Source organism: Bos javanicus, chromosome 26, assembly GCF_032452875.1.
Source record: "Bos javanicus breed banteng chromosome 26, ARS-OSU_banteng_1.0, whole genome shotgun sequence".
Taxonomy (NCBI): Eukaryota; Metazoa; Chordata; class Mammalia; order Artiodactyla; family Bovidae; genus Bos; species Bos javanicus.
The window spans coordinates 20,975,047-20,995,026 of record NC_083893.1 but is presented as its reverse complement, the minus strand read 5'-3'; the positions used below and the strand labels follow the sequence as shown (position 1 = coordinate 20,995,026).

The 19,980-nt window shown below is 39.6% G+C and overlaps 2 protein-coding genes across 8 annotated transcripts in view; both read left to right on the top strand.

The window, feature by feature from the left end:
• CHUK (component of inhibitor of nuclear factor kappa B kinase complex) overlaps positions 1-11,796 on the top strand; it is a 42,242-nt gene extending 30,446 nt beyond the window's left edge. The window contains exons 17-21 of one of the 5 annotated variants that reach the window (XR_009733776.1): positions 6,365-6,461; positions 6,754-6,901; positions 7,421-7,539; positions 8,409-8,642; positions 9,759-9,845. Coding sequence is in view for 4 of the 5 variants with exons in the window: in XM_061403094.1 (XP_061259078.1) it covers positions 6,365-6,461; positions 6,754-6,901; positions 7,421-7,539; positions 9,759-9,858; positions 10,605-10,634 (494 nt within the window). In the remaining variant the exon portion in view is untranslated. Of the gene's footprint in view, positions 1-6,364; positions 6,462-6,753; positions 6,902-7,420; positions 7,540-8,408; positions 8,643-9,758; positions 9,859-10,604 lie in introns of those variants that run through there. The other 4 variants (XM_061403096.1, XM_061403094.1, XM_061403095.1 and 1 more) reach the window with 4 other exon arrangements.
• Positions 11,797-14,204: 2,408 nt separating this feature from the next.
• Positions 14,205-19,980, top strand: part of ERLIN1 (ER lipid raft associated 1) — a 41,768-nt gene continuing 35,992 nt past the window's right edge. The window contains exons 1-3 of one of the 3 annotated variants that reach the window (XM_061403104.1): positions 14,207-14,364; positions 14,598-14,721; positions 17,064-17,145. In XM_061403104.1, coding sequence (XP_061259088.1) covers positions 14,609-14,721; positions 17,064-17,145 — 195 coding nt within the window. In that variant the 5' untranslated portion in view covers positions 14,207-14,364; positions 14,598-14,608. Of the gene's footprint in view, positions 14,722-17,060; positions 17,146-19,980 lie in introns of those variants that run through there. The other 2 variants (XM_061403105.1, XM_061403108.1) reach the window with 2 other exon arrangements.

The following is a 19,980-nucleotide window of genomic DNA, read 5'->3' as shown; positions in this document are numbered from 1 at the left end:
GATGTTAAGGTGTCAGTGGAACATTTAAATAAGATGGAAAATAGTAGATATGTGTGTATGTATATATAAACATACATGCTATGCTAAGTCACTTCAGTCGTGTCCGACTCTGTGCGACCCCATAGACGGCAGCCCACCAGGCTCCCCGTCCCTGGGATTCTCCAGGCAAGAACACTGGAGTGGGTTGCCATTTCCTTCTCCAATGCATGAAAGTGAAGTCGCTCAGTCGTGTTCGACTCCTAGCAACCCCATGGACTGCAGCCTACCAGGCTCCTCCATCCATGGGATTTTCCAAGCAAGAGTACTGGAATGGGGTGCCATTGCCTTCTCTGTATAAACATACGTACATATACATATATACATGTGTATTGTGTGTACATATATATGAATGTATTGAACATGGATTTAGTGGAGAAGTCCAGACTAGATATTTAGCTGGTTTGAGAGTAATTAGCCATAGGAATAAAGTGATCGTCTTGTATAAATATATTGAATAAGATAACCAAGGATGGATCTAGAGAATATCAACATTCAAGAAATGGCTAGAAGCAGAGGAGCGTACAAAAAGATTGAGGAATGACTTGAATGTGTAGCAGGAATGATACGATGGGAATAGGACAGAGAGTTTCAAGAAGAAAGTGATCAGGGTGAAATGCTAGAGATGTAGGTAATAAAAATGATAATGAAAATATCTATCGGACTTGGTAGTTTGGACATGATTGGTGATCTTGGTAAAATAATGGCCTTTTGGGAACAGAACTAGATTGTAGTGGGCTGAGGATAGAGTGGGATAGGAGGAAATGGAGAAGTTAGTCTAGATCAGCAGTTCTCAGAAGTATAGCTCATGAACCCCTGAGGATCTGCAAAGGATCCTTTTAAGAGGAGTCAGTGAAGTCAAAACTGTTTTCACAATACTAGAATGTTATCTGCCTCTTAACTATGTTGATATTTTCACTGATGCTGCAAAAACATTGGTGGGTAAACAGCTTGCACCCTGCTTAGCATGAATGAAGGCACTAGCACCAAAGTATGCTAGTAGTCACTGATTTTCACCAATGTGGGTTCATAGTTAAAAAAAAAGCCAGTTTCATTTAAAAGTATCCTTGATAAGGCAATAAAAATTCTAAAGAAATTTCAACCCTTGGGTATATGTCTTTTTAATATTCTCTGTGACAAAATGGAAAGTACTCATAAAGTGCTTCTGTTACATGCTGAGGTGTGAAAGTGAAAGTCACTCAATCGTATCTGTTTGTGACCCCATGGACTATACAGTCCATGGAATTCTCCAGGCCAGAATACCGGAGTGGGTAGCCTTTCCCTTCCCCAGGGGATCTTCCCAACCCAGGGATCAAACACAGGTCTCGCGCACTGCAGGCGGATTCTTCACCAGCTGAGCCACAAGGGAAGCCCAAGATTACTGGAGTGGGTAGCCTATCCCTTCTCCAGGGGATCTTCCTGACCCAGGAATCGAACTGGGGTCTCCTGCAAGCGGATTCTTTACCAACTGAGCTATGAGGGAAGCCCTGCTGAGGTATGATGGCTGTCCTAAGGAAAACCACATCAGCAATTGTTGACATTGCTTGTGGACCAGCCTGTTTAACCAAACACCATTTTTACTTGGAACAATGATCATCAGATAAACTCTGATTCTTCAGATTTGGGTATGTGGCAGATATTTTCTAAAAATTAATGGAGCATGACCTGTCACTTGAAGGATAAAAAAAAACAATATTAGTTGTCAATGATAAAATTCCATGTTTCAAGCAAAAAATTAGAATGTAGGAAAACGTCTACCCATCATCCAAAATTTGTCAGCTTCTCAATACTTAAATACTTTTATGATCAGATTGGTAGTGTTATTAAAAAGATTTGCAAAAATGTAAAATAATGCCAATACTCTCACTAAATTTTTTGAGGAAAATACAGTTATTTTGGATTAAAATGTTTTAATAATGAATTTATGTTATTTTTAATGAATAAATAAATATCTTTATATTTCTCAGTTTAATTCCTAAAAAACCCTGGGGTTCTTAAGGATTTTTGAGTGTAGGTGTCCTGAGACCAGTAAGTTTGAAACCTGGTTATCTAGGCTATTCTTTCCTGAAGCTTGGCTGTTAAGGAACAAAAAGAGATGAGCAGCTCAGAGAGATTGAAGAATGAAGGGAAGTCAATTTTCAGAAGAAAGACTTAAGCTTGTTTGTGCACTTGGGGCCAAAAGCCTGTGGAGAGGGAAGTCTCTGAACAACTTTGAGGGGCTTACTCCAGAGAATAGTGGGGAGGGGTTGGGCGTGTTGCTCCTGATCTTAGAGAGGGAGATGTGTGTGGATATAGACACTTCTCTGGGTATAGGGAGTGAAAGGTATGAATCTTACTGCTTTATAGCCTCCTATCCCAAAGTAAGATGTTGGGTTAACTGTAATAGAAGAGATGTGACATCATAGATTTAAGGAGTATGCTAAACAAGTATGCTTTTGAAAGCTGGTGTGTTCAGTGATAGATGTTGCTGGTCCAGGATATTTATTCAGAATCCAGAGCAGAAGTGAAAACCTGTGAATTAGTTAGGACAGCAGAAAGAATGAAAGTATAATTGTTTTGATGGTAATGTTTAGTATCTTGGATACAGAAAACTGATAGAGCAAGTGGTTAGACTGATCTAGGGTTAGGATGTTGCTGACAATAAGGGGACAGAAAAGTTGAAAATAATGACCAAAAAAATGAGAGAAGCTAGAGTAAAATACTGAAATTTAAGATTTCAAATAGAGCAAGGATAACTTTTTTCCTTTAATCAGTATTCATTACCCTCCATCTCCTGACCAATGAATCAGATATTGTAGATGAAGATATATGGGAAAAGGCAATGGCAACCCACTCCTGTACTGTTGCCCGGAAAATCCCACGGATGGAGGAGCCTGGTAGGCTGCAGTCCATGGGGTCGCTAAGAGTCAGGCACGACTGAGCGACTTCACTTTCACTTTCCACTTTCATGCATTGGAGAAGGAAATGGCAACCCACTCCAGTGTTCTTGCCTGGAGAATCCCAGAGATGCGGGAGCCTGGTAGGCTGCAGTCCATGGGGTTGCACAGAGTCGGACATGACTGAAGCAACTTAGCGGCAGCAGCAGCAGATGAAGATATATAAAATTCCATCCATTGACTCAGTCAAATTAACTTTCCACAGTCATTGATAAAATTTGTTTGGGTTATTCTTACAAAATCTTTGCAGTAGTCACAGGTATCAGTGTATCACAGGGCCTAGAAATAAATTTGCTATCCAAAGTTATCCAAAGAACTGATGGTCACCTCAACTGACAAGTTGTGACAAGAAGTTTCGTCTGTTGTTGGGTTATATAATCATACTTGAGGTATATGGTCTTTGGTGCCTTTTCCAGTTCAGAGTTGACTTGAGATTCTTGTTCACCTGCAAATGATGAAAACCACCTTTCCCCATGCTTTATGTTGGAGTAGGTTAAAGTTCTGAGGTCGTTGACCATCTAAAAGAGCTATATGCCTTATAGTTATATGGCAAAGCTGTTGGGCTTGATCTGTGGGATTTATTAACAAGTGCTGTTTGGAGAGAAGCCTTTTGGGAGTCTCTGTCTTTGGTTTTTGAGGGAGAGAGAGAGAAAAAGGTGTTGGGACTAAAGCTGAGTGCTCGGGAAGGTCTTCACAGTTCTAACACAGGACACAACTTTTCAAAAATCTCTTTTGATATTCCTTTCATAGTAAAATGTGGGTAGCATCAGTAGCCATTTCTTGGGACTCCTGTGAGTATTAAATGAGAAAACTGTAAGTAGATAATAGCATATAATAATAATAATATTTTTGCATTCAAGATTAATTATTGTCTGGGGAAATGCCAGCATGATCCATGACCAAACTTCAAATTTTTTAAAACTTAAATACCATTTTTTGAAACATAACAGTTAATACTAGTTTTGGGTTTGCTTTATTTAAAAAGGTGGCATCTCCTATAATGGTAGAACTCACTGTGACCACCATCCCACCACCATCCCATTTGAGGATCTTTGTCAGCTGCCAGTTTACTTTGAGATGTCACACTGCCCTCAAACTGAACTTTCAAGATGTCTGCAGGTCCTTTTATGCATCAGATTTGGCTTAAGTTGACCAGCTTTTTTCAGTGTTTTCATGGGTATAAACAGATGGATAAACATGAAATTTCAAGCAACCTAGCTGGAACTCCTGAGTCAGTTAAAGTTTGATGAACTATCGTACTGCTTCTAAATAAATTATGTTAGTCATCTAAGAAAAATTGATCTCATGTCCAGAAAGCTGCATATATGTCTGGGGCTTGAATTAGCCAAGATAATTCTTCTTAAAACAGAGAAGATACAATGTCTTTGAATACACAGTGATAAATCTGTGTATACATTGTTGTTGTTCAGTCTCTAAGTCCTGTCCAATTCTTTGTGACCCCACAGAGTACCTCACACCAGGCTTCCCTGTCTTTCACTATCTCCCAGAGTTTGCTCAAACTCACGTCCATTGAGTCAGTGATGCCATCCAACCATCTCATCCTCTGTCGCCCCCTTTTCCTGCTGCCTTCAGTCTTTCCCAGCATCAGGGTCTTTTCTAATGAGTCAGTTCTTCACGTCAGATGACCAAAGTATTGGAGCTCCAACATTAGTCCTTCCAATGAATATTCAGGGTTGATTTCCTTTAGGATTGCCTGGTTTCATCTCCTTGCTGTCCAAAGGATTCTCAAGAGTCTTCTCTAGCACCACAATTCGAAAGCATCAATTCTTCAGCGCTCAGCCTTCTTTATGGTCTAACTCTCACATCCATACATGACTCCTGGAAAAACTATAGCTTTGACTATAATGGACCTTTGTTGGCAAAAGTGATGTCTCTGATTTTTAATACTCTGTCTAGGTTTGTCATAGCTTTTCTTCCAAGGAGCAAGCATCTTTTAATTTCGTGGGTACAGTCACCATCCACAGTGATTTTTGGAGCCCATGAAAATAAAATCTGTCACTGTTTCCATTGTTGTCCCATCTGTTTGCCATGAAGTGATGGTACTGGATGCCATGATCTTAGTTTTTTGAATGTTGAGTTTTAAGTCAGCTTTTTCACTTTCCTCTTTCACCCTCATCCTCTCTAATTCTTTAATTCCTCTTTGCTTTGTCATTAGAGTGGCATCATCTGCATATCTGAGATTGTTGATATTTCTCCTGGCAATCTTGATCCCAGCTTGTGAGTCATCCATCCTGGCATTTCGCATGATGTACTCTCCATATAATTTAAATAAGCAGGGTGACAATATACAGCTGTGACTCCTTTCCCAATTTGGAACCAGTCCATTGTTCCATGTCCGGTTCTAACTGTTGCTTCTTGGCCTGGAGACAGGTAATGGTCTGATATTCCCATTTCTTGAAGAATTTTCCACGGTTGTGATCCACACAGTCAAAGGCTTTAGCATAGTCAACGAAGCAGATTTTTTTTGGGAATTGCTTTTTCTGTGAATGAGTGGATGTTGCCATTTGATCTCTGGTTCTCTCTGCCGTTTCTAAATTCAACTTTTACATCTGGAAGTTCTCAGTTCATGTACTATTAAAGCCTAGCTTGAAGGATTTTGAGTATTACCTTGCCAACATGTGAAATGAGCACAATTATACATTAGTTTGAAGCATTGCCTTTCTTTGGGATTGGAATGAAAACTGACCTATTCCAGTTCTGCAGCCACTGCTGAGCTTTCCAAATTTGCTAGCATATTGATGCAGCACTTTAGCAGCAGCATCTTTTAGGATTTTAAATAGCTCAGCTGGAATTCCATCACCTCCACTAGCCTTGTTGGTAATGCTTCCTAAGGCCATTTGACTTCACACTCCAGGATGTTCTAGGTGAGTGACCACATATCATGGTTTTCTGGGTCATGAAGACCTTTTTTGTATAGCATTCTGTGTATTCTTGCCACCTGGGGCTTCCCTGATGACTCAGATGGTAAAGAATCTGCCTGTAATGCAGGACATCTGGGTTTGATCCCTTGATTGGTAAGATCCCCTGGGGAAGGGAATGGCTACCCACTCCAGTTTTCTTGCCTGGAAAATCCATGGACAGAGGAGCCTGGCAGACTACGGTCCATGGGGTTGCAGAGTCAGACAGGACTGAGCAACTAACACTTTGACTTTCATGTATGCATTATATACACACAAAGACAGACTTTGTTTTTAGTTATATGATTATTATAGATATATAATCTTAAAACTTTTTATACTAATTTAGTTTTGAAATTAAATGGAGATGTTAATTATTTAAAACTGGTTTCAGATTTTCAGGAATTTTCTGTTTAGGGCTGGTTTGTTTCACGCAGAAGAGAGGTTGTACCTACTGACTGAGTTCTTTTATAGATCACTCCTACAGCGACAGCACGGAGATGGTGAAGATTATTGTGCATACTGTGCAGAGTCAGGACCGGGTTCTCAAGGAGCTGTTTGGTCATCTGAGGTAGAAATATTGTTTTATTTCCTACTAAAAAGCCAGGGAACTTGAGCCAGGTTCCTTTTAAAACGTAATACCCCTTTCTGGTTAAATATACTAGACCCTGGAAAAGTACTGGCAGTATGCTGCAGAACTTAGCCATAGCTGCATGCATTTAGTGTCCTCTCTGTGTACACTGCTTTGCAGATCAGTCACTAAATCTGTGCTGATTGTGACTCATTCCCCCAGCTGGGTTTGGGAGTATGGGGTACAGTCTTGGGGGATATGTAAGTGTCTGACACAGATTTTACCTCTCCAGCAAGTTGTTGGGCTGTAAGCAGAAGATTATTGATCTACTGCCCAAGGTGGAAATGGCCCTCAGTAACATCAAAGAAGCTGACAGTACTGTCATGTTTATGCAGGGGAAGAGGCAGAAAGAAATATGGCATCTCCTTAAAATTGCCTGTGTAAGTAATTTTTAATATGAATTATTTAATATGACACTAATTGTTGATATTCCCTACAAAAGGGTTTTTTATCAGCATGATTTCTGTCCTCTTGAAGACATATGTATTTTATGTTGGGTTGATGTTCATGTTCTTTGCTTGGTGTCTCACTAGGGATTCAGATATAGGACTTCATGATCATCCTTCATTCTCTCTCTCCTTTCTAGTCTCCTGTTTTTATACTCCTCCCAACCCTAGACCACTGTGGTCACCCAACCCAACTTGGGGATAGATGTGCCTGGCTGATTTGAAAAACCAGCCCTTTGTTCAACTGGAACAAAGTAGAATGGAAGGATGGATACATCTGATTTTAGTCAATGAAGAAAGAGGTCCAGGACAGGATAATTAGTAGGGTGTGTAACAGTGGAGATAGTTTTGTACAGAAATACTCTGGTTGTACATAAAAGTAGTGATAGAAATGTGTCTTAGGAATATGAATGCATGAAGGTGCTTGCCTGTAATTTTATTTTTTTCCTTCAGACTCAGAGTTCTGCTCGGTCCCTTGTAGGATCCAGTCTAGAAGGTGTAACCCCTCAGCTGCCCCCAACTTCAGCAGAACGTGAACATCCTCTGTCATGCGTGGTAACTCCTCAAGATGGGTGGGTTCACTTTGTTACAATAGATAGTTGTGTGTTCAAGAGTAGTGGTGGGAATGAGACAGTAGAGTGAAGTGGTTAAGACGTAGTCTTCACTGCCTTATAGACCAGGATTGAATCCTGATTGTCCCTTTGTAATAACCCTACACAATTAACTTGACTGTTTCAATGTTGACATTTCCTCACCTGTAAAATGGGAAGTGCTATGAAAATTCAGCTAGACAGTATATATAAAATGCTTGGGAAGTGAATCTTCAGCAAATATTACTTCTTATTAGCTCAATCCAAGTTCTAAGTTCTTTTTCTATTATTGACTTACTAAACCTTGTGCTAAGTCACTTCAGTCGTGTCTGACTCTGTGTGACCCCAGAGACGGCAGCCCACCAGGTTCCCCTGTCCCTGGGATTCTCCAGGCAAGAACACTGGAGTGGGTTGCCATTTCCTTCTCCAATGCATGAAAGTGAAAAGTGAAAGTGAAGTCGCTTAGTTGTGTCTGACTCTGTGCGACCCCATAGATGGCAGCCCACCAGGCTCCTCTGTCCATGGGATTTTCCAGGCAAAAGTACTGGAGTGGGGTGTCATTGCCTTCTCCGATTAAACCTTGTAGCCATACTTTATTCCTAAATTTATCATTTATCTCTAAGAATTTATGCTATCTTTTTGCAGTTGTCATTTTAGGGCCTTTGATCACCCCTGTAATGGAATTAAGTTTAATGTACTCATTTTATAACTTAGTATTCTTAAAATCAGACTTTTTTCAGTGCCTTAAATCGTTTTTGGAAACAACTCAAGTTTGAAGTCCTATATTTTCTTTTAATTCCTACTCTTCTGCTAAAAGCTGAATGACTATCCATTTCTGTTATTTTTCTCAGCATGAGATGTGCCGTATCCAGAGCCAGTGGCTCTTTGCTAGCTTGTGTATTGTCGCTTTTCTTACAACTCATGGAGACCTCTACAGTACCAGCATTTCCTGGAAGCTCTGCCCATAATTAGTTTTGCAGAGGTGCAGCCGTGTAACATCACTGCTCAGGAGGTCAGCAGCTGCACATTCTGTACTCTGCTTTTATGAGAGAAAAGCACATGGCAGGAAGGCAAGCTGATACCAGGTATTTTATCTTCTTAAAGAAAGCAAGTTCTAGGATATATTTTAGGGTCATTATACATTTGGCCCAAGGTAATACATCCAGGGCCAATTAGGAAATATTTCATTAATCAGAATTGATACAAATAAAGTTTAATACCTTTTTGCTTTCATTAGAGATACTTGGGTTTATTAGAGAATGCAAATGGTTGCAAATATTACGTCTATACAAGTGATTTTCAGTGTGAGGTTATGATGGTTTGCAAAAATATATTCACCAGGAATTTTAAAATACATTTTCCAAAAGGAAAACTGGTTTCAGTAATAATATACCTGTGGTACTTAACCACCAAGGATTGGGGACTGTTGACCTCAATTTTTCTATCTGTTGAATAAGCTGAATGAGAATTTAGTTGTAAGCTAACAGTGACCATCTTCCATGGCCTGGAATTGGTTCTACTAGGGTAGGGACTGAGGGTTAGTAAAAGGTAAGGATGGAGGACATATGGAAGAGGAAAGTATAGAAGATAGAAATCAGATTCAGGATTGTCTTCCAATTTCCAAGGATACGTCTTGGTTCTTGGCGGCTCCCCTGTCACAGTTTTCTTCTGCTGTCATCAGGAATCAGCTTGCTTTTCTTTTTCATTGCTGTCATCTATATTTTCCACAGTTTTTTTCACCTTCCCTAATCTTTGCAGAAAAGATAGTTTATCTTTTCTATCTCTTCCCCTACATTTGTGTCTCAAAAGTAAGCATGCTAATGTTTTTACTACTTGCAAGGAAAAGGAAATGTTCCAGAAACAAAAAAAGATCTTTCATCTGGCTGTGCCACAGGATCTCTTTTTCCCCGAGTGAGCATTTTCAGGGGGGGAAAGTTGTATATAAGTGCCACTTATATTTCAGAGGAAAATCAGATTGGCGTTATAGTGGACTCCTTATCATTAGAGCTGGGAAGAGGCAGCAGCCTGGAGTAACAAACAGGACTCTGCCTCTGGGTGGGAGGGATGAGCAAACTGAAGACAACAGGAATCAGCTGCGTTGGGTTGCTGGGTTGTGGTGGTGTAGGAAGAGCAGTATCATCCTGACCCTGAAGATCAGAAAGTAGAGGAAATTTATATGCCCTTTTGCTTTCATTCCACAGGGAGACTTTAGCACAAATGATAGAAGAAAATTTGAACTGTCTTGGCCATTTAAGCACTATTATTCATGAAGCAAATGAAAAACAGGGCAACAATATGATGGTAAGTTTTATATGAATATGAATGTGTTTTAAGTGTGTTGGGTGCAAAGGGTTTAACTTTCCATGCTGGACTTATCTGGTGTTTGGCATTCCGTTGGGGAATAGAACTCAGAGGAAAGAGCATTTGAGGAATGCTTAACCTCAACTCCCCATCTTCTCTTACTCATGGATATACTAGGATTATGCCATCAGTAATCTTTAATAGCATTTTTGGTCAAGTTAAATGATTGGTGAGCTTTCTTTGCAGTGTGACCACTGAAATCAAATGGTCTGTACTTTTTTGCTTCTGCAGTCAGTTTTCCCCGGTAAGATGGGGCATAATTTGTACTGTATTTCAAATATCATAACTGTTGTGTGCAAAATGAATAATGTTAATATGGTTATTAACAGAAGTGTTTTTATGAAGATTTGATTGCTATGAATTATTGATTTGTTAAAACTTGGAGAAACTACAATAAAATATTTACTGAATTAACTTTTACTATATTTAGTCTTGATATTAATTCTTTGTTATTTCCTCTTTCATTATTTGCTTCAAATATCTGAAAACTCTTTGAAAATTTTTTTTTGTCAGTAGAAATTAAGGTAAACTAAACTCTTTGATTGTAACTTATTTGTACTTTCGGTTTTTCAACTTTTGATTATAAAATCTCCAAATAAACAGAAAACTTGCAAAAATGAACACCCACGTACCTATTGCTTAGAGTCTACATCTACTAATGGTAACTTTTTCATGCCTGGTTTTAGAGTCTTGATTGGAGTTGGTTAACAGAATGACTTGCCACTTAGAGACTCTCCTGAAACCTATGAAGTTGTTGCTGTACATGTTGGACATTTGTTTTTCTCCTATGAAACCATTCTTCAAATACCAGTCAATGGAAGAAATGACTATGATCAGAAGCTCCACATGATTTTACAGCATAATATTTTGACTGTGGGTAATTTTAACTTCTGAACAGATAGAATTTTATGAGTCAGTGGACTTAAATCCATTTGTCTTCAAACCTGGTAAAACATTAATTATTTAACTGATTCTTTCAACATTTAACTTTTGGGCATAAGGCCAAAATAATGTATACGGAGAGGAAAATCTCAACATGTATTCTAAGTAAAAAAGTGTTTGCCTGTGTTTCTGTGGAAGACACTGCTTGTGTTGTACTTGTGTTGCACTTAACAGTGCTCTTCCCAGCATCATAAAAGAGTTTAATCCCATTTTCCATTTTCCTGCACATTTGATTGTATCCCTTTCCTATGAAAGGGACTGTGCATTTGTGCCTTTAATACCAGTTGATTCTTCCAAATCTTGTTAAGTGTGCTCTGTGTATATGTATTTAAGATGTACATTTAATAATATCAAAGAGAAGATGACTGTTAATTTATAATGTATTTGAAAGCTTATCTGTGTTTTCATTTGTAAAAATGGGTCTTTTAAGGAATCTTTCATGTCTTGTGATACAAATTTATAAAGATCTGCATTCCTTATCTGTAATTCCAAAATCAAAAAATCTTTGAAAACAAGATTTTTCATAAGATTGATGACAAAATTCATCTGCTTGCACATCCAACAAGAACTGACATTGAGTCTACTTATCCCATTTAGTGTGAATATTCTTTTGCTGCAGAAATATTACTGTGTTTGATTGTTTGGGGGAAGGGTGCTGCCACAGACCCTGCCTGAGGTTTATGTAGTTTGGTATATGCACTGAATAACCTTTCTAAAATCTGAAAATTTCATAATTCTGAAGCATCTGGCCCCAAGGGTTTCAAGACTAGATTGGGTGCCTTCAAGATGGTATGGCCGCAGACTGGGTTTCAGATAAAGGATTGTGGATCTATCGTCTGTTAAATAATTTAGAAGGTATTACTTGTTTTAAAAATGTGAAGTGCTTTTGTATTCTAGACAGTTTTTCACTTTGTGTATTAAACAATTTTTAAATTACTTTTTGAATCTCTATTCATTAAAATCAGATTGTAGCAGAATAATTGAATATGCTTTGAGAAAATGTGAAGGTTCTATGAAGCAGAGTTGGAGCACAGAGTAACAAAACAGGCTTTTAGTGTACTTAGGAATGAAACAGACTTACGGTAAAGGCAGTATGAGGTAGCTTCTTTAATATAGTCTTTTCTCCTGACATGGCCTGTCATCACTATTTGTTTCTAAAAACTATGCTTATACCATGTCCTAAAAACTGCTCTCAGTTACGCCATCCCCATTTTTGCTAATAGTGTCATTTTCCCAGTCATCTCAGTTTGAGACCTTGGGATTGTCTTCACCTAACTTTTTAGTCAACTGCTACTACTGTTTCTCTGAATATGGACATTCTGACTACCAGCCATTAAAACTGGCTGTCTTTCTCTTGCTGCTTCCAGTTCTAGAAGGTTTTAATCAGTAAACATTCATTGGGTGCCTGTTGCTTGGAAGATATTGAGCAAAATGGGAAGATCAAAAAAATTAACACAGGCAGTACAATAAGTGTTTATTTGGAATGAAATTATTGTTAAAGGCTTTTTGAAATGAGCATTTTCTAAATATCATTATAATAACTGATAAAAGACCTGGTATAGGGTGGGACTATTTTTATGGTTTGTGGCTGATAAGACCTTAGGAGAGCCTGATCTGTGTGATACAGGTAAGTGGTATGAGTCAGAACAGCCTATTACAGTGAGATCACCTCAGATATGCTTTTGATACATGAGTTGACCACTCTATTTGTTATTTGGTGATAAGTTGTCAGAGTTGAATTTCAATTGTGGATTATATCTACTTCATTCAAGCAATACTATGAAAAACTAAAATAATTCATCCAGAAAACAGAAGCAGACAAGTTATTTTTCATTCATTTTGCATTTTGTAGGTCAAAATAGCTAAGCTCTGCAAGTAACATTTATCTAGTACAGACAAGGTCCCATACATTCTTAGGTGTAAAAGTCAAAGGGATGATCCAGGTAAGTGCATTTATTGAAGGGAAAAGGTACAGTTGTCTGGGAGGGCTTGCTTTAATGAAGATTTGAATTGATTCTATTACCTCTTTCCATTTCCACCAGTTACAACTATTGAAACTTTGGGCCTGCAGTTTACTAACCACTTGGCTTCCCTGCCTCCTGTCTCCACTCCGAGCCATTCTGTAGACTCACTGACCCAGAAGCACTGCTTTCTCATACTACCCAAGAGGTTACAGAGCTCCTCAACTTTAGTCTATTTGTGGTCCCACTGCTAGTCTTTCAAAGCTTACATGACTAATGCCCAACCTCTTCTAATATGCTGCCCTTATTTCCCTTATATTCATCTATCTCACTCCTATCTTTACTCTTTCACTAAAAGCAGAGACATCACTTTGCTGACAAAGGTCCATGTAGTCAAAGCTATGGTTTTTTCAGTAGTCTTGTACCGATGTGAGAGTTGGACCATAAAGATGAGCATCAGAGAACTGATGCTCTCAATTACGGTACTAGAGGACACTCTTCAGAGTCCCTTGGACAACAAGGAGAGCAAACCAATCCAGTCCTAAAGGAAATCAACCCTGAATACTTATTGGAAGGACTGATGCTGAAGGTGAAGCTCCAATACTTTGGCCACCTGATGTGAAGAGTTGGCTCATTGGAAAAGACCTGATGCTGGGAAAGATTGAGGGTAGGAGAAGGGGACGACGGAGGATGAGATGGTTGGATAGTATCACTGACTTAATAAGAGTTTGAGCAAGCTCCGGGAGATAGTGAAGGACAGGGAAGTCTGGCATCCTGCAGTCCATGGGGTCGCAGAGTCAGACACTACTGAGTGACTAAATAACAATGAATAACTTAAAAGGGCAGAAAAGTATTTAGTGAAAAGAAAGTTTGTCTTTATTCTCTAGCCATCCAATTTCCCCTCCTTGCAGAAAAGCACATTTGAGCCTTTCAAAATCAGGGCCTAGCCTAATAGGAGTGGGCCTAGCCAACTCCTTTCCATCACAGAGGCTTCAAGGAAGTTCAAACGCTCACTGTTCGTAGTCTTGAAGGACCCTCCCAACACACACCCACGTTTGCATGCTTATTAGTTCATTCCGTTCTTACTGCTTGGATGGCCTTCATAAAGCCCTCACTGGATCAGCATTCTAGCACGTTAATAGATGTCTTTGCACAAGGACAAACTGACCACTCCCTTGTCTCAGATGGCTTCTTTCCTCTGCCCCTTTGCTTACTCCCAATACCCCATTTCCCTTTTTTTTCCAGGGCAGGAAACCAACAGCACGCAGACAAGACCCTATGCAGCTTCGAGCGAAATCGCTCGGCGGGCGGCTTGGAGAATTTTGTCCCATTCGCTCCCCCGTCTCTAGCCGCAGGACGCGGCGTCGGCGTGCGTGTCCGCGCAGCCGCATTGCCCCGCGGGTGGGCGGGGCCGGCTGTTGGCGGCGGTTGGCCCGGCCTTGGTGGCGGCTCCACGTGCGGGCGGGGACGATGCGTCACTGATTAGTGAGGCCCGGCCGAGGGGTCGGCCTCCGTCCGGAGTCTGCGGCTGGCTTCCTTCTCAGTTAGTGCCTTCCTCTGGGCGGGCAGGAGCGGTCGTCGGGAGGGGGTTGTCAGGCCGAGCCGTGTCGACTCACGGGCCAGCTCTGGCGGAGGGGGTTGGCGAGGAGGAAAAAGGAGCATAGGACTCCTCAGCTCGGCCTGCGGGACGGCGCCAGGTCGCGAGGGGGAAGGTGGAAACCGGAGGTAGTGGGCCTGTCACTCAAGGGGCTGGGGCTGCGTTCCATCCGCATCCAGGAGGAATTAAGATGAATATGACTCAAGCCCGAGTTCTGGTGGCTGGAGTGGTGGGTCTGGTGGTGGTCCTCCTCTACGCCTCCATCCACAAGATCGAGGAAGGACACCTGGCCGTGTACTACAGGTGAGCGGCACGTGCAGTCAGCTCAGGTTCTAGAGCAGTTAGAGGCAGACTTTTATTCGAGTCTAGGAAATTGTTCTCAGGGAACTTTTTCTAGTCCTAGAAAGTGGTTTTCGTCGCATCCCTAGGAGGTTTGGGGGCTGTGGCAGGCTTTTGTAGACAGATGGACAGTTTCAGTGCTATTCAGAGATTAAAACTCCCTACAGTTGTTCCTAATAGTAAACCCACTTATTTGTAGGGAAAAAATGAAGGGTGGAAGGCAGTGGTCACTCCACCTGTAGCTGAGGAGGTGGATAAATCATTGTTAAATTGCATACAGCTTTACTGACTTTTCGTTTGCAGCTGTAGATGCTATTTAGAAATTTGAGTCCTGTTTGTGGTGGTTTCTTAGCTTTTTGTTGTTTTCTTTAAAAGGTTCTGGCGTCTGGCTTGGGCTTGTAAGGCCATGAAGACCATGACAGTTGTTAAATTCCTGGACCTTGGGAGACTAGCACAGGATTGTGACAGACACATCCTCCCAACCTTTCCCTTTCTTTTCACGTGGAAAGAAATGGTGTGAAGTGTGTTAGTTGCTCTCTAGCTAAGACGAATAGCTGTTCCTTCAACGTAGTTTTTTTTATATAGACAGATGACACTTTGGAGAAATTTGAAATGGTGTATTTGAAAGAGCTTCAACTTTTTCTGGCTTCTGCCCATCCTCCCCTAAAACTGATATTTCCACTTTTAGATCCACCTTGAGTCTTAGAAATAGTCTTCGCAAGTGGGGGTGGGAGTCTAGCATTTTAAAAATGACAGATTAGTCTGTATTTACATCCATCTAGTTCAGCATATAACTTTCTTTCAATGAATTTGAAATTTAAAAAAATTTTGGAACAATGGAAAAAAGTGAAAGAAGGGCAAAGAAAGAACATTTCAAGGTGTGGGTTTCAAAGAGTTAGGGATGGACCTAAAACAATTAATCTTTTCTTAGTTATTTGTTATGAATTCTTTGCAAATCTGTTTATATTTTCTTTTTTTTTAATTTATTATTTAACTTTACAATATTGTATTGGTTTTGTCTTATATCAAAATGAATCTGCCACAGGTATACATGTGTTCCCCATCCTGAACCCTCCTCCCTCCCCATACCATCCCTCTGGGTCGTCCCAGTACACCAGCTCCAAGCATCCAGTATCCTGCATTGAACCTGGACTGGCGACTCGTTTCATACATGATATTATACATGTTTCAATGCCATTCTCCAAAATCATCCCACCCTCTCCCACAGAGTCCAAAAGACTGTTCTATACATCAGTGTCTCTTTTGCTGTCTTGTATACAGGGTTATTATTACCATCTTTCCAAATTCCATATATATTGTTTATATTTTCAAGATAGAAAGCTAAGTTCTATGTATATACTATTCACTATATAAAACAGGATTTCATTTTTATAGTTGCCTCCAAATTGCCTCCTTTTTATAACTTCCAGGGTATGGTGTCATGTTTCTTACATTTCAGAATTTGGTGATCATGTCTATGCTTATAACATTGATTTATAGTTATATCTTTTTATTCTTCATCTTTCTATGCTAATTTTTTGTTGTTGATTTTATGGAGGCTTTATGGCCCCAGTATTTTTTTTTTCTTTTTTTTAAAAAAATTTTGAAGTATAGTTAATTTGCAATGTTGTGTTTTAAGTGTTCAGCAAAGTGGTTGTTATATATGTTTATATATTTTTCAGATTCTTTTATGTTATAGATTATTACAGATACTGAGTGTAGTTCCTTGTACTATACAGTAGGTCCTTGTTTACCTATTTTATATATAGTGTTGTGTATATGTTAATTGCCCCCAATATTTTAATTGCTTTCTAGGTAGATTAAAAGAATTGTGAGCATCAGAAATTTTCTCCTTACTTGGAAATTTGCTGTTATCTTTTTTTTTTTTCCCAGCCCGGTGATTAAATGTATGTTTTGATCTGGCTTGTGTTATGTACAATTAAAGTACATCAACTGAGAGCCAGCTGAATTTTTTTTCCACAAGTATTTCTCAAAAGGTTAAAAACCAAAGAGAGACTGTCTTTATACCTGAGAGTATGCTGGAGACCCGGAGGTGTGGTTGGTAGAGCTTATGAAACAAGGTGTAATGTTAACAGTTTAATTTTATCTTTTCACTTTTGTAGGTGTGATAGATACTGTAGGGACCAGCAATTGTTCATCACGAGTAACTCATACTAGTGAGGCTTTAGTAGATCAATAGCATGAGTAAGAGTGAATGTAAGAGTGAATGTTTATTACAGCATTTTAGATTTGGAAAGAGAATTTCTCTTTTTATAATCTTGTCAAATTGAAACATCTTTTTGCAGGGGAGGAGCTTTGCTAACTAGCCCCAGTGGACCGGGCTATCATATCATGTTGCCTTTCATTACTACCTTCAGATCCGTGCAGGTGAGTGATTCCTAGGGAAGCCCTGACACTGAAAGACAAGTGTGACAGGAACAGTTACCACATTCATGGGTGGAGATAGATTTCCTTATTGCTTAAGCAAATGATAGTATGCTACCAACGTAGGAGCTAAAGTTCAGAGTACAGTTGTCACAGCGTAAGTTATGACTTTGAACGACATCACTCTCTTGAAGTATGAGCTAGGCAGCTTTTAAGGACTGACTTCTCCCATCTATATAGTGGAATACAGCAGGTTTTCTGTTGCTGCTATCAGAGTAAAAGCAAGATTTTGAAACACAACTAGAGACATGAACCAATGATTACTTGGTTTAGAATGGTGTTTGGTTTCCATAGAGGCAATCTCCTGGGCTACTGTTAACATGGAGGATCTCAATTTTTATACACAGTTTCTCTGCCTCATATTTTTGCCTGGGACATTAAGCACAATTTTATGTGGAACCATACTGAATGTTCTGGAGAAGGCAGTGGCAACCCACTCCAGTACTATTGCCTGGAAAATCCCATGGGCGGAGGAGCCTGGTGGGCTGCAGTCCATGGGGTCGCTAAGAATCGGACACGACTGAGCGACTTCACTTTCACTTTTCACTTTCATGTATTGGAGAAGGAAATGGCAACCCACTCCAGTGTTCTTGCTGGAGAATCCCAGGGACGGGGGAGCCTGGTGGGCTGCTGTCTATGGGGTCGCACAGAGTCGGACATGACCAAAGCGACTTAGCAGCAGCAGCAGTATACTAAATGTTCTAGTTTGACAACATCCCAGAATATCTGAAATAAGCATCTGGTTCTTGAGAATACTGTCTTAGCTGTAGGAGACACTTAGTAAATATCTTTTGACATGACAAGATGACAAAGCAGGATTAGATTGTTACTACTTTTGCAAGCACTGTGTGATTATAAATCTTTGGATTCAGAAGTTTGTCTATCTGCTACTGAATTTTCAGGACTCAGGGAAATTTAATGTGTTTAGTCTTGTAATTTAAAGTCTAGGCTTTCTGCTAAATGAGATTTTCATTATGAATACTTAAATCCTCCAGATTTCCTTCCAATTTCCTTTTGGATGGCTTGGGATAAGAATCGTGTCTATTGAAATGAAATATAGTGTTCTCCTAGTCAGACTGATTTCCATACTGTTTTCCCATATTTTATTCACTCTTGCCTTGGCTGATGCCATCTCACCATCTCTCTATTCCTTATTTCCTGTCTAAATCTTGCCAGCCTTTTTAGAGCTCATCACAAATTCTACTCTTGTTCCATAGCTCTTTAAGACTATATTGTAAATTTTGGCCCTTGGTCTTATTTCCTTTAGTAATGTTGTCTTGTTATTAGTCTCTTAAGTTTTTGTGTGAATTTTTTTCCAGAAAGTCTCATAACTTCTTGAAGGCAGGGGTTGTAACACAATTTGTATTTCTGGCCTTTCTACTTTTGGTGAAAGTTGTTAAATTGAAGTGATTTCTCAGGAAGCTGTCTAATGTAGTGAGCATGGGGCCAGAAACCTGGAGAAGAGGTTCTGACCCTGGCTCCTCCACCAATTGGTTACATGACTTTGCAGAAATTACCTAACCATTCTAGACTCCAGTTAGTTCTCTGAATCAAGAGGTTTTAACTGCATGAACCTACCAACAGCTTAAAGCTCAACATTCGAAAAACTAAGATCATAGCATCTGGTCCCATCACTTCATGGCAAATAGAAGGGGAAAAAAGTGGAAGCGTGACAGATTTTATTTTCTTGGGCTCCAGAATCACTGTGGATAGTGACTGCAGCCATGAAGTTAAAAGACGTTTGCTGTTTGAAAGGACAGCTGACAAACCTAGACAGTATGCTAAAAAGCAAAGCCCTCATTTGGCCAACAAAGCTTTATGTAGTCAAAGCTGTGGTTTTTCAGTTAATCATGTATGGATGTGAGAATTGGACCATATGGAAGGCTGAGTGCCTGAAGAATTGATGCTTTCGAATTATGGTGCTGGGGAAGACTCTTGAGAGTTCCTTGGACTGGAAGGAGAAATCAAACCAATCAATCCTAAAAGAAATCAACCCTGAATATTCGTTGGAAGGACTGATGCTGCAACTTCGACATGGGCCATGTGATGCGAAGAGACAACTCATTTGAAAAGACTCTGATGCTAGGAAAGATTGAAGGCCACACAAGAAGAGGGCAACAGGATGAGATGGTTAAATAGCATTACTGACTCAATTTGAGCAAACTCCAGGAGATAGTAAAGGACAGGGAAGCCTGGCGTGCTGCAGTCCATGGAGTCGCAAAGAGTCAGATATGACTTAGCGATTGAACAACAATAGCCACAGCCAACAGCTTAAATGTTCTATAGTGATGTTGTCAATGGCGTCATCAGATGCTTAGAGATCAGGGGCTTTTTTTTAGATTTTGTTCAGTGCCAGACATGTCTGTCTCTGCCTTCTTGGAGATGAGTATGTAGAGTTATACTGATGACTCTTTTATATAAAAGAGATAAATACAGGATGTGTGTATATATTTACATACAAATATTTTATATATACACACATTCACATATAGAGTGATAAACTATCATAAGAAATGAAAATGAAATTTGTAAAAAGATTTTTGTGAACTAATGTACTTTGTATCTACAAAATATTAAATGTTGGAGTCAGTTTGACTAAATGGAAATGGTCTTTATATGTGAAACAGCAATGTTCTAGGAAAGAATTATATTAATAAAACCCTCTTAAGAAGTTGTCTTCATAGGAATGAGATGCAGAAACTTATTTTTAGGAGTTTTTGGAACACATTAGAGGACATAGCTTATATAAACAAATGGCTTAACAGATTTGGCATTTGA